The 15,452-nt window shown below is 50.7% G+C and overlaps 7 protein-coding genes across 7 annotated transcripts; 2 read left to right on the top strand and 5 right to left on the bottom strand.

Annotated features, from left to right (window-relative positions):
• Positions 1–1,075: 1,075 nt before the first annotated feature.
• Positions 1,076–2,974, top strand: LACBIDRAFT_296727 (uncharacterized protein; the record flags this gene model as incomplete). The annotated part of the gene is made up of 1 exon (XM_001880529.1): positions 1,076–2,974. The coding sequence occupies one exon, from the start codon at positions 1,076–1,078 to the stop codon at positions 2,972–2,974; it is 1,899 nt and encodes a 632-aa protein (XP_001880564.1).
• A 474-nt stretch (positions 2,975–3,448) lies between these two features.
• On the bottom strand, positions 3,449–3,928 carry LACBIDRAFT_296726 (uncharacterized protein; the record flags this gene model as incomplete). Its single annotated transcript, XM_001880299.1, has 2 exons — positions 3,449–3,678; positions 3,745–3,928. The coding sequence occupies 2 exons, from the start codon at positions 3,926–3,928 to the stop codon at positions 3,449–3,451; spliced, it is 414 nt and encodes a 137-aa protein (XP_001880334.1).
• Positions 3,929–4,536: 608 nt separating this feature from the next.
• LACBIDRAFT_296725 (uncharacterized protein) lies at positions 4,537–4,920 on the bottom strand (the record flags this gene model as incomplete). Its single annotated transcript, XM_001880298.1, has 2 exons — positions 4,537–4,755; positions 4,831–4,920. 2 exons carry the CDS (start codon positions 4,918–4,920, stop codon positions 4,537–4,539), a joined length of 309 nt encoding a protein of 102 aa, XP_001880333.1.
• Positions 4,921–5,771: 851 nt separating this feature from the next.
• LACBIDRAFT_326690 (uncharacterized protein) lies at positions 5,772–9,163 on the bottom strand (the record flags this gene model as incomplete). Its single annotated transcript, XM_001880297.1, has 14 exons — positions 5,772–5,894; positions 6,048–6,213; positions 6,264–6,380; positions 6,495–6,561; positions 6,652–6,814; positions 7,085–7,256; positions 7,361–7,390; positions 7,858–8,098; positions 8,329–8,475; positions 8,621–8,677; positions 8,734–8,766; positions 8,818–8,916; positions 8,987–9,062; positions 9,113–9,163. 14 exons carry the CDS (start codon positions 9,161–9,163, stop codon positions 5,772–5,774), a joined length of 1,542 nt encoding a protein of 513 aa, XP_001880332.1.
• Positions 9,164–9,583: 420 nt separating this feature from the next.
• Positions 9,584–9,976, top strand: LACBIDRAFT_296721 (uncharacterized protein; the record flags this gene model as incomplete). Its single annotated transcript, XM_001880528.1, has 2 exons — positions 9,584–9,671; positions 9,718–9,976. The coding sequence occupies 2 exons, from the start codon at positions 9,584–9,586 to the stop codon at positions 9,783–9,785; spliced, it is 156 nt and encodes a 51-aa protein (XP_001880563.1). The 3' UTR covers positions 9,786–9,976.
• Positions 9,977–10,008: 32 nt separating this feature from the next.
• LACBIDRAFT_296720 (cysteine-rich small secreted protein) lies at positions 10,009–10,438 on the bottom strand (the record flags this gene model as incomplete). Its single annotated transcript, XM_001880296.1, has 3 exons — positions 10,009–10,191; positions 10,245–10,304; positions 10,364–10,438. The coding sequence occupies 3 exons, from the start codon at positions 10,436–10,438 to the stop codon at positions 10,009–10,011; spliced, it is 318 nt and encodes a 105-aa protein (XP_001880331.1).
• A 1,424-nt stretch (positions 10,439–11,862) lies between these two features.
• On the bottom strand, positions 11,863–12,194 carry LACBIDRAFT_296719 (uncharacterized protein; the record flags this gene model as incomplete). The annotated part of the gene is made up of 3 exons (XM_001880295.1): positions 11,863–11,878; positions 11,933–12,038; positions 12,149–12,194. The coding sequence occupies 3 exons, from the start codon at positions 12,192–12,194 to the stop codon at positions 11,863–11,865; spliced, it is 168 nt and encodes a 55-aa protein (XP_001880330.1).
• Positions 12,195–15,452: the final 3,258 nt, after the last annotated feature.

Below are 15,452 nucleotides of genomic sequence, written 5' to 3'. Positions count from 1 at the left end.
CGCACTCCGGGCGGTCCCCGCGTTAGAAGCGCTCTACAGTGTCACCTTGGCTCTGTGCACCAGTTCTGGATCATGCTCAGTGCCGGACGAGGCTTTCCCTTGGCTTACGCGACGGGATGGGAGAAAGAAGATTCCGGATTGTGCAGACCACCCGATTGTTCAGAACAGTACCGAAAAGTTGACGAAGGGTCGAAGAGGCGCGGTGACGAAATTCAGTGGGGTGAGTGGTCCATTCGTGTCTTGTGAGCTCTAACGAGCGATTTCATGTCCGTAGACATCGTCCGGAAACGATCGAACAATTGTTCCTACAACTACAGAGTACATCACTGCCAGCGGGAAACAAGTTCTAACGCTACTACACGCTGCATCCAATGTTATATCCGTCCCGTTGCTACAAGAAACGATCGGAGTTGCGCTGAAAATTATTGAACTCTGCGAGGTTCGTCTTTTCTGGTCCCACATCTGCAGGGAATCGACGAAGGGCTTTGAACAACACTTTTAGGACGCATCGGCTGTTGAAGAGACAGTCAAGGAGCTGAAATGTAGAGTCAGCCATCTCACCATTATCATCGTGGACCACATAACGTCCCAAAACGACGGCGAAGGGAGCACGAAGGCAATTGTGAATGCCGTGAAGGGTATGGAAGGGGACATCGAAGAATTACTGAGGTTTGCTTTCTTTGGATTTGGTTTGAGATGGTCTCATGATCTTGTAGCACTGTCAAGACAATTTACGAGGACCTAAAGACGATCGGTGGGCAGAAAGCATTGCTAACAACAATATACAAAGACGTGAACATGAAAAAGCTTGAAGATTGTCTGAATAGGCTGTCGACTGCCATGGAGAGATTCAAGGTATTTGACGTCTCTTCAACATGTTTCCTCTCACAACGCCTTTGCTCAACCACCGAACTTTCTCATGATCTAGCTTGCGAATGATCTCCGAGATTCCTACCACCTACAAAAGCTTCAATGTCGCCTAGAAGGGATGCACGATCTTATGCAACACTTAACCACCAGACTAGTCGAAGTTGCATGGAGGCTCGATCAATCAGACACAGTCATTCAACAACAAATGCCTCTTAAGCCGGAGATATTCCACGGGCGCGAAGCCCTTGTTCAAGACATTGTCCAGCTCCTCATCAAAGAGGAATCCTCTCGTGTTTGCATTCTAGGCCCAGGGGGAATGGGAAAAACCTCAGTTTCCCTCGCAGTTGTCGAATCACCGTGCATCAAAGCCCACTTCTTTCCCGAACACCTTTTCTGGGTTCCCTGCATCGAAGCAACATCCGCGACCCTCCTCCTTGAGCTCTTATACACCCAACTCCAAATACCACGAACAAAGCAAATGACGCTGTCAAAGATCATCTCCCAACTCGATGCCTCCACACAACCCCGCCTCATCCTACTTGATAACTTCGAGACGCCATGGAACGCGCCAGGCGGGGCGCAGAAGCTAGTCGGTGACATCCTTCGACAGCTAGCAATGCTGAAGCATGTCTCCATCCTCGTTACCATGCGCGGAAGCCAAGCTCCCTGCGACCAGGCCATCATTTGGCAGTTGAGAGACATCCAACCTCCCGACGAAGAGGCATGCATCCGTATCTTCCATGACATCAACCCAGATTCGGAGAACGACCCAGATGTCAAGGTGTTGCTGGGCACTCTGGGACACATGCCTTTCGCCGTCACCCTCATGGCCAATCTCAGCAAACAAGGGCAATCGACGGCGAGGGAACTTTTGAACGCGTGGTCGAAGTTCGGGCCCGACATCCTCCCTGGCCAGGATGAACAGAGCATGAACCGGAGTATCAGCCTTTCCGTCTATGGGTCCCTCGTCAAGCAAAATCCAAACGCCAACCTCCTTCTCAAAGTTCTCTCATTACTGCCAGCAGGGACGACAAAAGACAACCTCTCCTGGTGGGCGCCTACTCTTGAGGTATCTATGATTCCCTCTGCCATTGTCAGTCTATCAGCCGCAGCACTACTGGTCAAGAAACCCCATCAATCCACCACCTCCCCCGTCCTCTTCGTACTTCCTGTTGTTCAATCGTTCATGCAGCAGCACAATCGAATCGAAGAGGATCTCCGAGCACAGATTTTCTCCTCTTTCTGCCAATACGTCCTAGACAACGCATGCCGTTACGACCCTCGATTCCGTGTCAATGCAAAGGATCTCGCAGCTGAAGACACCAACATCCAATCCGTCCTTTTCAGCCGCTCACCCTCCTCCAATCTTTCTGAAAAGACAACCGAAGCGTTCTTTGCCCTCAGCTGGCATTACTGCGACACGCCGCCGAACCCAGAGATTGCCAGCCGTACTGTAGAAGCAGCTAAAGTCTTCGGGGTAGAGAAATACATCGCATCAGCGGTATGGTGCCTAGGCAGGACGTACTACAACCTCGACAACAAACACGATCTCGCCTATGCCAACTTACAACAAGCCTATCAGCTTTTCAACGCCCTTCCCCCTGATAATCTCACTCGACGACTTGGTGGCCAGTGCGGCATCGACTTTGTCAACTGTGCCCGGCATGTCGACGAGCAGAGCAAGATTGTTGCTTTGGCTAGAGACGTAGAAGCGAGGAGTTCCACCCTCTCCGACAACCTCGTCCATGCCCGGAGCCTCGTGTTTCTTGGGGTCGTTCTGGACATGGCCGAGCGGTGGTCAGAGGCACTCCACTCCCTAAGCCAAGCCGAGATCCTCTTGACAGTTTTGGAGAACGATGCGAACCTCGCATATGCGTACCAAATTACCGCCCGGGTGTATTATCACCGGCATCAGCTCCAAGACGCGTTGGCGGCTGTTGATGAAGCGTGGAAGTACGCAGAGTTGAGCGATAGCTCGTATATCCAAGCATTCATCTCCCAGGAATACGCCCGGATTCTCTTCAGTGCTGATAGAGACCGGGAAGCGTGGGCTCGCCTTGAGGTGTCGCTGATGATGGCGGCGCAAGTTGGGAATTGGGGTTAGGTTGCAAAGGCGTTGGAGTATATGGGGCATGGGTACCCTTCGTAGAGGGGATTATGGGAATGCGTATGAGGCGTATGAGGCTGCGGCCGTTGAGTATTGTAACTCGGGCGAGGCGTGGGTTGAGGAGAGGTGTAGGGATAATATGGCAAGGATTTAGAGGAAGCGGGAGGAGAATGATGTGGTTGTTGGGTTTCGGAGGCCGCACCTGAGTGTCGAAAAGTCGTTGTTTTATGGCCCTGTTCAAGTGTCTGTAGGTAATGTGCCAGTTGATGGTTCTTAGTTTGACCTTTCACGGAATCATGGCGACTTTTGGATTCCTAATCCGAGTCCTACGTACGACAATGACGCTAAGGAGACAGAGGAAGCCGATTGTGCGACAAGGTGATTTATGTAAACGGCCTCTCGAACAATGTCAGTAGAAAGAAAATAAGCTCATAAAATGCCCCTCGCTCGTCATCATTCTACACTTGCAAGTCACTCCTCCATTCTGTCATTGTCATTATCGGTCTCATCTGAAGCCATGGTGTTCGCTCGGCTTGGAGCCCTCCGTGAATCCACTTCCGCAGGCTGTTGCGTGGGGGTGGAGGTAGGAGCACTAGCAGCAGTGGCAACCGGAGCCTGAGTGTGCGTGCCAGTGGGGAAGTTGTTTGGGTTGTCATAAACTGGAAGAGTATCCTCCCGCGAGGCTGGGCGCCGCGTAGAACCTATAATATAACAAGGAGAACAATTCAATTGGTAAATAGAAACTTTAGAGGGTAGATGTCACTCACGAGCTTGACCTCCGTGTCGCGCCCAGCTTGTGTTGCTCGAGTCAACCTCAACAACATCGTCCGTGTTATGGGACCTGAAGTTCGAGATGCGCTCGCTGGTGTCGTTGACCACGAGGTTCCCAGAGATGTCGTTGAAGTCTCCACCGCTGATAACGATGTCTGTTGCTCCTCGGAAGAAAGGCATGGTAGGGTGAGAGATCAGTTAGAGATAAGAAGGGCTGGGCGCTCCTGACTTCGAAACTTGTATGAGTCACAAAGTAAACAATAAGCCCACGAGCGGGCAATATAACTCTCACCTGTCCATGTTTATATATGTGGTTGCAAGTAAAAGCGCTGAAAGTGCTATGACAACCTGTGTAGTAGTGCTGTAGAGAGCAGCAAGGCTAGTAAAGAGGAAGGCCGTCATACACAAGGCCGACCAAACTGATTGAAAACAGCAATTGTAGATTACAGCAAGCAGTGTACGCGGACCAGTGTCCATTCCACTGAGTCCATTGAGTGGCTGTGGCACTGAGATATCTTGATCATGATTCATCGATATCCATCGCCGGCTTCGGCTTTTCGGGTTGAGCCCAAGTTGAGCCGCCCGAGGGATTCTGCAGGGAAGAGATGAAAGAGGGCGTCAAAGATGACAGATGACTTTAGGCGGTTGACTGTGGCGACTTTGGTGACGGTTTTGCCCCTCGGAAGACGCGTCATCGTTACATTGAACTTTGCGGGACATGGAGTTGAGTTACATCGCTTTCAGAGTACTAAGTAGGGTGGGAAAGTGTGATTAATCCTCTGGACAAGTTATGTTGGAATTATGTCGGATTGGCGAACAACGTGGAATGGGTAGAGGGAATGGTATGTATGCGAGTTGTTGGAGGAGAGCAATCCATGATGCATGAGGCCTGGACCTGTGGCGTTGAGGACTAGGCGGAAGAGGCTGGTCGAAGGTAGTGGTTCAAAGGAAGAAGATTCAGAGGCACATGCTCCCCATTGCTGAACCTCGTCTAAAAACGCGCGGCTCTAGCCATGGAACGTGAATTCGACTAGGCTGAATTTCACCGGAACTATGGCTAGTTCAACATAAACCTCAATTACCTTGTCACAGAATGGGCTTCCTCTATCTACGTAGCAATCGAGGGTCAATATTGTACGTAGTATTAGGAATCCAAAAGCTTCCACTGGCATGATTCTATGAACAGGGCTATGAGACGACGATGTTCCGACACTCAAATGCGGCCTCCGGACCCAATACGGTATCGTCGACGAGCAGAGCAAGATTGTCTCTTTGGCGACTCTGGCGAGGGACGTAGATAGAAGAGAGGTGTTGCGCCCTCCCCGATGACCTCGTACGCCCCCGGAGTCTCGTGTTCCTTGGGATCGACCTGGATAGGGCTGAGCAGTGGCCAGATGCACTCCAAGCCGAGACCCTCTTGGAAGTTTTGTAGAACGATGCGAACCTCGCATATGCGCACTGGCAAATCACCGTCCGGGTGCATTATCACCAACGTCAGCCCCAAGACGCGTTGGCGGCTGTTTGATATGGGTGGAAGTATGCTGAGCTGGGCGATGGCCCGTACATCCAAGCAGGAATACGCCCGGATCATCTTGAGTGCTGATAGACCGGGAAGCGTTGGATCGTCTAGACGAGTCGCTGATGACGCTGGGGCAAGTTGGGAATCGAGGTGAGGTTGCCAAGGCTTTGGAGAGTGTGGTTGGGTTCCTTCGTGATTGAGGTTATGGGAAAGTGTATTGGACGCATGAGTAGAGGCGTAGGGATGGTATAGCGAGGATCAAGAGGAAGAAAGACGGTGATGAGGTTATCAGGGCGTTGAAAAGCTGGTAGGCTTGCGTGTAAGTGACCATAGGCGAAAAGCTTGTCTGAGGTCGTAGTACGTCTTGCCTAGGCACCACACCGCTGATGCGATGTATGTCTCTACCCCGCTGCTTCTAGTAAATGGCTGGCGATCTCTGTGATGGGCGGGGCTGAAAAGGACAGATTGGATGTTGGTTGATTTTCAGCGCGAGCCCAATAGCTCTTATAGCAATGGTTCCAGTATAACATTGGATGCAGTGTGTAGCAGCGTTAGAACTTGTTTCCCGCTGGCAGTGATGTACTCGGTAGTCGTAGGAACAAATGCTCGATCGTTTCCGGACGATGTCTACTGTACGGACATGAAATCGTTCGTTAGAGCTCATACTCAGGCACACATGGACGACTCACCCCACTAGATTTCGTCACCGCGCAACGTGTCTCTCAGCTACACCCTCCGGCGAGTTTTCAGAACTCTTCTAAACCTCCTGGTGGTCCGCACAATCAGGAATATTCTTTTTCCAATCCCGTCGCGTGAGCCAAGGGAAACGTCCGGTACTGAGCATGATCCAGAACTGGTGCACAGAGCAAGGTGACACTGTAGAGCGCTTCTAACGCGGGGACCGCCCGGAGTACGGGCAACTGCAACGAAGTGCACATCTGTCAAACTATAAATATTCACTGACTATGACAAGAGCGTATTGGATGAGAAACTCACTCTCTGATTCTGGCAACTTGACCGCTGGTGCAACCAAAATATTTCCATGGTTTGTGCGACAAGGTGATTAATGTCCATGTGGAGCCAGCTCCGGTCAAGTTGACGTTCACAAGGCATCTGCTCGAAACAGTCATCCTCCTAGAGGGCGCGTTTCATATGAGGATTAGCAGCTGAAAGCTAAGTATGGTATGATAGTCAGAAACTGGTAGAGAGAATCATAGACAGACGTACCGTAAACCCTCAGAAAGGGGTTCATGTGGTTTGAAATTCGGAGGATCATGATGACCTTTAGAACTCGCTGTCAACTGTTGTATAGCTTCCCCTTGAAGCGTAGATTGCGGACTGAGTCATATAGGAAGCTGATGTGCGACTCCGAGTCTTATCTCACAAAGAGATGAACGATGGCCGAACAACTCTTCCAGGACAAGGTCTCCGGAACAGTCGCTGCTAATTCCGCCGCTGGGATTACCGATGAGGAAGGGGAAGCGTGAAAGTGAGGCGCTGTTGAGAAAGCAACGAAGTTGAAAGACGTGCGAATGACCCAGGAACGACTTGACGTACCGGATGTTGGGTTAGGTGAGAGTGGATAGAGAGCTTCGATATTTTTGAGACCTCAAACCAAAGATTGGCGTGGAGGAGGTCGAGTAAGCCGCCAGTATGACATCTGTTCGTTCTGGAGACTGGTGCATGTGCTTCTTCTTCTTTTATATCACGGTCATCCTTTCGTCGCCAAACTGTTGTCGCTGCAACCTCTCCCCTCTTCTTCTCAACCAGCTCTTCGTCCTATCATTCAGTCGAAAGATTGACAACGTGGATTGTACCAAGTTTTCGACAGCTGTGCACCGCGCAAATGCTAGGTCGATTAGTGAGTGAGTGATTGGGTGAAGGTAAAGTTGATTCCGTGCGGGCGAATTAGTGGAAGCCTGACGTTGGAGCTTCAACAGGGCTGGAGATGGGTAGCAGTTGTCGATTGGGCAACGTCGGGAAATCGGACTCCAGCCACAGAATCAAAAGCACGGAAACAGAGGGCATTTATCAAACTTTGAAAGAAGCGGGGTTAACCGACGTGTGCGATTGACAAAGGACTTCCAACGTACCAGAATGGAATAGGTCGGGTGAAAACACCACTGCTTGCTGGACCATTATAGGCGGGTATTGACGGGAACGCATTGTTCTTCAGCTCGTCCTCCCCATCCTTCTAGTTCTCTTCCTAAATTCCCGTGCTTCTTCTCAAACCACACCGGGTTCTCTTAGTAACTCGAGCCCTTCTTCTTCTGCGAGAGATGTTTATGAGGTCTCCCAACGAGACCATGGACGGAGTTGTTCATCGCATTCGGGTGGGACTGGAGGGCCGGTGTTCGAGGCTCTCTGCAAAAAGACGAGAGACAGGGCGATGGGGGATCTAGTGGGCGTGCTAGGTGGTCTGGCCAAGCTGATTGGTCGTGCTCCTCGCAAACATGTTGAGCCCAACAGAACCTGAAGGTCTCATTGAATCGACCTGGGCAAGTTATGAGCGGATAGGGAAACAGATGTCGTCACCCCTTGAAGAAAGCGGGGTTAGACGACGTGTGCATGGTTAACACTTTCAACGTACCAGAGTGGGATACCAGCTTCGAGGAAGGCTGCACGAAGGGGAGGAGGGGCCAGGCGAAAAACGTCGCTGATTGTTCGATCATCAAGAGTGTTGATGTTCGTCCATCTCGTCCTCCTCCTTTTATCGATCATCTGGTTTTCCTCGTCAACTCTTCCCCGCTTCTCGGATCCTATACCAGTTTCTCCCAGTCCTTCTGTCCCTGTCGTTTCGTGAGGGAGGAGTATGAGGTCTTCATATGAGACTATGGCAAGCGGGAGTGACTGTGCGCGGTTGGGTTGAGAGCCACTCGAAGGGTTCCGCAGCGAAGAGATGAAAGAGGGGCGTCAAAAGATGATAGAGAGGCGATTGACAGTGGTGACTTCGGTAATGGTTTTGCCCCTCGGAAGACGCGTCATCGTTGCATTGAACTATGCTAAACATGGTGTTAGATTAACCCTCTGGATTACTATGGACATACTTAGGAACGCGCACCTCGGTAACCATTCAGATTGGCGAAGAACGTGGAATGGGTGAAAAGAATGGTATGCGAGGCGTCGGAGGAACGAAGAGCAATCCATGCCTTGACGGCTGGAAAGTTGCGGGCTTCGCCAGTGACGAGGGGGCCAACCCCAGAGAGTCCTGTAAGAATGGATATTCACGGCTTCAATGAGATGATTAGTTCAAGTTGGCGGGGACGGGCTGGCGACAACAGACCTTCACAAAGTCTCGTCTATCTTCCTGAATGACATTTCGAACGTGTGGCGTCTTCAGAGTGATCACACACGCCCATTTTTGAAAATTTGCCTGAACTCCAGGTGCTCAGCGCTCAGTCCTTGCTCGTCTGTTTCAACAAAAAGGTCAAATTGATTACTGACCTCAGAGAACCCGGATACTTACCTCTCTTGCAGAACTCGATCCGGCTCGTCGTTGCTGCGATTTTGGGCTCATGAGCAGTGGTGGTGGTGATGGTTCAAGACAAACGTTGAGCAACACTGATTTGGTCAACGCCAACGTTGCTCCGCAACACAGCTTCGTGTGCCGCAGCTACCGGAGAATGCAGGTCGTCCTGCTCAGCTCCCCCTAGATCGATGTGAGTAAGTATTCGCCTCCCAAATTGAAGTCAGTCCAGGAGATCATGCAGTTTTCAAACCAATAGCGATTTTCAATAGGCGATATCTCTTTCCAGTCCTCGTTGTGCTCGCAAGCCCCTTAGCCTGAGCTTGGTACTGTTCAAAGCTTGCATGGACCCCTTGGACTCAAGTCTCAATCCACATACGTCGAGGCTACCCTCTGCTGTCGCAAAAGCCTCGCTGGCCACTGACGGCATGTCCTGGATGAATTCTGATGTAGGAGAATGGGTCTTTTATGCTCCATATCGTGGGTACGACCATATAATCCTTATTTCTCGCGATTAGATGCTAATATTTTCTCCAGATGTTCTCGTCTTTCCCCGCACCCTACCTGCATAACAAAGCGAGATCAGGTTGATCTCGGGACGCTGTCGATCTATGAAACGATGCAAGCGACGATTCGCTACCTTCTCGGATCGTTTTGTTTCTGGCATCGGACTACATTCAAGACACAGATTTGTGCTGGCAACGGTGTTCGGTCTCGTTTCATGAACCGTCAAAGCCTTCCGAAAAACCAGGATTAAGAGGAAGCGAATGATGTGGTTATTGGGTTTTGGAGGCCCCACCCGAGTGTCGAAAAGTCGTTGTTTTATGGCCCTATTCAAGTGTCCTTTGGTATGGAGAAGCTGATTGGTCGTGCCCCTCGCAAACGGCGTCATCGTTATGTTGCAAAACATGGGGGTCTGATTGAATTGACCCGGGCAAGTAAGTAATGCACGAATACGGAAACATTCTGAATCAGACCTTGAAGAAAAACGCGGTTTGTTGACGTGTGGGGTAAACGCTCTCAACGTACCAGAGCCGGGTGTTGGGATTTAGTAGAAAGGAAAAGGCTTTGAGTGGAAAATGTAGCTGGCTTCTCAGGCGGAGTGTCTTGATGCTTCTTCCCCCCGTCCTCCTCATCTTTCAATCATCCATCATCTGGTTTTCCTCGTTAACTCTTCCCCGCATGTTGAGTGTGATATTTAGTGATAACTAGTTCGTATCGCAAATTCCAACACACATGCTACTATTGGCAGAATACATTGGAAGGATTCAAAAATTACTCGTTGCAGCAGTTAACAACACAAGCCCAGGAACCTCTTTTGCAGCCAATGTCCTCAACGGGCAGAGAATTATAAAGACCACAACCTCCTCCATGAGTGTTCAAACACCCTCCAAAAAGGGTGTCGGGACATTTAAGGCAGCGTGGTTTCCGATCTGCGTCTGGATCACACTGAACGCACTGCAAAATTCGACATCAGGAAGGATACATTAGGCTGTCAACAGAAGACAAACCTTCTGGTCAGCACGCTTATCCAATGAATTACCACCAGCTTGGAGTGACTCCACACGGCCCTGCCAGAGTCGATACAGGGTCAGTCGCCCACCATGATAAAGTGGGTGTGCGTACTCACATTCGGAATAGTTGGAGTAGCATGAACAATGACGGCTACGCTGAGAGCGATGAAAGATAGGAACAAAGTCTTCATGATGAACGCGTGAACTGGATGGATTCTAGTTCGTGAAGTTCGCCATTTGTCCAGAGCTCCTTAAATATGTGTGTATATGTGACTTTTGTGGATTAGTCTGAGTCGAACGTACGTCTTGCTTGGTCCACGTTGAACGTGCTCTCTTCTCTTCGCTTTGATCCCGTGCTTCAATATGATGTCCATAATCACTCTAGTATTCTTCTCGTCTTCATACACTAGTAAATAAAATCTTTAACAGCTCATGCCAACTTCTTTCATTAGACTTACTATGTTGGCTCTCTTTGCCTTGGCGGTAGATTTGTAGCCATCTCTCTCCCTTGGCCTGCTCTTTCGCGAGAACTGGCGATCTGTGCCAATGAAGGATTCCCTACTGCGTAGATCGATCATGAAGTAGATGCTTTCGAACGGCAAGCTCCCACTCATGACATAACTGCTTTTCCCCTCAGTGCTACTCTTCGTCTCCGGAGTCCGTGATCCCCTTCTTGCATTGACAAGCGACTTGAAGCTCCCGACTTCTAGTCCCAACCGTCATGGAACCACAACGCCTTCCTCCTCGGGTCCCTTCCCCAATTCGTGACCCAGACAGCCTAGTGGAGCCTCCAACGCAACCTAGAGCTAATACCACTGGGAAAGATTCAGGAGCCCAGCAGCCGCAGCTCGCTACCACACCACCTCGCAGTATCTCCACCGTAACCTATCACCAGGTTCGGTAGAAAAGCGGGAGAACGAGGACCCCCGAAAATCCTGCAATAGGCTAGATATGTGGAAGGCGCGCTTCTGTACGAGGAAGCCGGCTCCCAACGTTCATAGTGTGCAAAAATGACGCAATTGATGTGCCGTTTGTCGGTAAAACATCCATGGTCATATTTCAACTTCCAGCGGGTACCATGACGAGTCGTTGTGTTTTGGGCAAGAATCGATCAGACCGGAAGCTAACCACAAGGTCCCCTGTCAATACATTGATGCAGATAAGACAGTTGCAGGAAGACATACTATAATTCTCGGAGGCAAAGTGTTGCGTGGTCAACGCTTCAGCAGCTGGGTAGCTGACCTCGAGAACTCCCTCTCATAAGGTATCGACCCTCCGCCCCGGTTTGAAGTTGGGTAGATCTGTAATCTCTTGGGGCCTTGCACTAGCTTCAATTAGACAGTCTCCAGAAAACTGAAAGTCCTCGACAGACAGCAAGGATCGGAGCGAGTCTATCTGGCAGCTTTCAATGACAGTGGTCGATGTTGAGGATGTGTTTGGACATTCGGTCATTCGATGGGGATCTAGCGGTCGTGGTAGTGCCAGTGGCAAGCTTCGGTATGGAGAAGCTGATTCATCGTGCCCCTCGCAAGAAGCGTCATCGTCATGTTGAATCTTGCAGAACACGGGGGTCTGATGGAATTAACCCTGTGAGCGAATACGAAAACAGACGGCGTCAATCCGAATCAGACCTTGAAGAGAAACGGGGTCAAACGACTTGTGAGTGGTAAACGCAGTCAACGTACCATACCGGCTCCGAGAAAGGCTGCACGAAGGGCGGAAAGCGTCGCTGGTTGTTCGATGTTACGGGCGCAAAGTTCGCCAATGACGAGGGACAAATGCCACAAAGTCCTAAAAGGCGTCAATAACTACGATGCTATGTCGAATTAGCGCCTTCAATAAGAATATTAGTTCAAGTTGGCGGGGAGTCGGGGACGGGCTGAGGACTACAGACTACACACCTTCACAACATCCCCCATATCCTTCATTCTTCTTCCTGAATGACATTTTGAAAGCGTGGCGTCTTCAGAGTGATCATACACGCTGATTTTTGATCTTTTGCGGGGACTCCAGGTGCTAAGTCGTTGCTCATCTATTTCAACATAAAGGTCAAGTTGATTACTGAAATCAGAGAAACCAGATACATACCTCCTCACAAAACTCGATCCGGCTAGTCGTTGCTACGATTCTCGGCTCATGAACGGTGGTGGCGATGGTTCAAGACAAACGTTGAGCAACACTGATTTTTTTTGATCAATGCCAACCTTGCCCTCGACCGTCATCATCTTCGCAATACTTGCCAGCTTCCTGCACTGCGGCTACCAGGGAAGTGGGTCGTCCTGGGCCTCCGCTCTCCCTAGGTGAGTATTTACATTATTAATTGAAGGTATAAGTTATGTAACGCGGGGTCAGCCATGCAGATTCCAAGCCAATGTTACTTTGAAGTCGATTAGTACCCTCGTCGACGCCGACTCGACGGGTCGGTGATATCTCCTTCGAGTCCTCGTTGCGTCCGGAAGCTTCTCCACTGCACGCTGGTCTCAGTCCACACACGCCGAAACTACACTCAGCGCGGTGTCCGAGACGAATACCGGGTATTTTATGCTCTATGTCGTAGGTACGACCATACATTCATTATTTCTCCCGATTGAAACACTCATTATCTTCAGATATTCTCGTCTCTCCCCACGACTCGGAAGTCGGGAGCTTCAAGTCGCTTGTCAATGCAAGAAGGGGATCACGGTCTTTGAGTATCACTGTGTGTTTGCACAGAGATTGAGCCTAAATGGAGATGCAGGAATGACACTTAAAATCGATTGATTAGAGGTAGTATTTGTAATGAGCGATAATAGCGAATGAATAAATATGTAGATAAAGGCAAGCAAGTGGGCGAAAGCGCGAAGCGCTTTCCGATCTGGCAAAGAGTCTCCCGGAGGGTCCGAGGCGATCTGCGACGGGCGGGTGGGCCCGTCTTGCGGATGCACTCGGGCCATCCGAAAGACTATGTTGCCAGTCAAAATGCTAAAGTTTTGGGAGTGGAGGGTGGGTGAAAAATGAGGAAGGAGCTAATGAACTCCTTCTGTGTGGCGAACGAGGTGGTGGTAAGAAGAGAAAACGGCACGTGCCGCACCACTCGTTCGCTCAAAGACCCTATTCTAACGCTACACTCGTTCCTCGCTTCGCTAGCGAATCTCAATCTTTGAGTATCACTGTGTGTTTGCACAGAGATTGAGCCTAAATGGAGATGCAGGAATGACACTTAAAATCGATTGATTAGAGGTAGTATTTGTAATGAGCGATAATAGCGAATGAATAAATATGTAGATAAAGGCAAGCAAGTGGGCGAAAGCGCGAAGCGCTTTCCGATCTGGCAAAGAGTCTCCCGGAGGGTCCGAGGCGATCTGCGACACCCATGGCATCTGGAGTCTTCGACGCGGCGAGTGAGTCTCGGACCCAACCCATTAGGAGAAGCTCGGATGCTTACCTTGTTAGCGCACTGCTGGCATGGTCAAACGGACGAACGTGTCGTGTACGGCTGGCGCTGCTTGTATGTATGGGGCGAGAATTTGTGCATGTTTTCGTAGATACAGGGTGAAGGCGTCACTGGACCAACGACCCTTCACCTTCATGACATCGAAAGGCACGCCTCTGAGCAAATATTCGAGTGTAGAGCCAATTCTGATGCCATGCCCTTGCAGGGGCTCCAGGCCAGCTGCACGTGCGGCCTTCGCCAGTTCCGCTAGGAACTTGGACTTCGTGAGCGGCCGGTGGCTGTTCTTGTGGCGGTATGCGAAAAGGTGGCCTTCCTGGGGAGGGTTGTTGACCTCGAGATGATGGGCTAACGCCGCATTCGGGTCTATGGGCCCTGCCTGTTTTGCCCAGCATACGTCTTCCCCTTGTGGCGCTGACTTGGTGTGTGGCAGGTGTAAAACCGTGACTTGTTGCCCTTCTCTGTTCTGGTCGTAGCTGACACGGGCCTTGGAGACATGTATGCTGGGGTCAAAGATGTCGAGCTTTTGGACTGTGAATTCTCCAACGCGACCGGTTGCAAAGAAACAGGTCGTTAGGCAGGCGAAGACGGCAGCTCCGAGGGGGGTGTCCAAGGCTAGGTTGTTCCGGATGGCCAGCATGAAATCAATTGTATAGGGTCGCCGCTTCTTTCTCCTGGAGGAAGAGGGGGTTAACTTTTCAGCTGCTTTCAAAAGGGCCTCCAGTTCGGGTTTGTCAATCTTCCATGGAACACCATGTAGTAAATGCCATGCACGTACACCGTAGACATAGTTGCTGATTGCTGAGCCAGAGTATGCAGCAGCTAGAGTAGACACAAAGGACATGATTAGTACTTGGCTGGCTGGGGCCCTGTCTTTTTCAGGGATGTTCTTCTGGTCGCAAAAAACCATGAAGTTGAGGAGGCCAGAGGCATATGTTGCGTGTGTATCCAACTCCCATGCATAGGCTAGGACGTCTTCAATGCGCTTGATGTCTTCATCCGACATTTGAGCGGACCTCTGGGCACGAGGCACTAGTGGGCGCCATAGGCGTAGTCTTTGGTTGGCTGGGCAATGCGGTCGAAGGGGTGAAGGGAGAGGAGTAAGATTCTTGCGGTATGGTGCAGGTCGTGGACGCTTATCCGAGGCTGGGGCTGGGAGCTGAGCATTCCAGGCTCGACGTTCCTGGTTAATCGTATGAGGAACAGGAGAGGAATTCCTCCCCCCGGCGATCAAGCTCGGCGTTGATTGAGGCTCGTTCGTTTTCTGAAAGCTCGTGTTGGGGCTTGCGTTGGGCATTTGGTAGGAGGTGCTCACCAGAGCGTGCCATGGCGAGTTCAGAGTCGAAGTCGACGATGAGGTGGTGCAGTTCTGGGGGGATGGGAATATGGGGCAGGAGATGTGTAAGACGTGGGTATATTCCTCTGGATGGTTCATCAGCGGGATTATCTTTGCTCGGGACATATCTTGTGTGGATGGTGCACTGCCGGGTCTCCAGAATGGCGTGAACACGTCTAAAGACGATGTTGGTCTGCTTGTTTCGGCTACGTCCCTTCCACCATCCTTCGACGACTCCTTTGTTATCTCCATAAACCTTGAAGTGAGAACTTCTGTCGCCGGATGACAGTATGGCGAGGCTGAGGAGCTCGAATCCGACTGCCTCTGCCCAACCGATGTCTCGTCCGTCAGCTTTCCAGCCAGGGAGTAAACGCCAGGCGCGCCACCTCTTTCCAATCGTGATGCCGATGCCAAAACCTGAGCTAGCGTCAGAGAAGGC

This window comes from Laccaria bicolor, genomic scaffold (assembly GCF_000143565.1).
Source record: "Laccaria bicolor S238N-H82 LACBIscaffold_10 genomic scaffold, whole genome shotgun sequence".
NCBI classification, from domain to species: domain Eukaryota; kingdom Fungi; phylum Basidiomycota; class Agaricomycetes; order Agaricales; family Hydnangiaceae; genus Laccaria; species Laccaria bicolor.
Note: the sequence above shows the minus strand (reverse complement) of the source record. Positions and strands in the feature narration are given on the sequence as shown.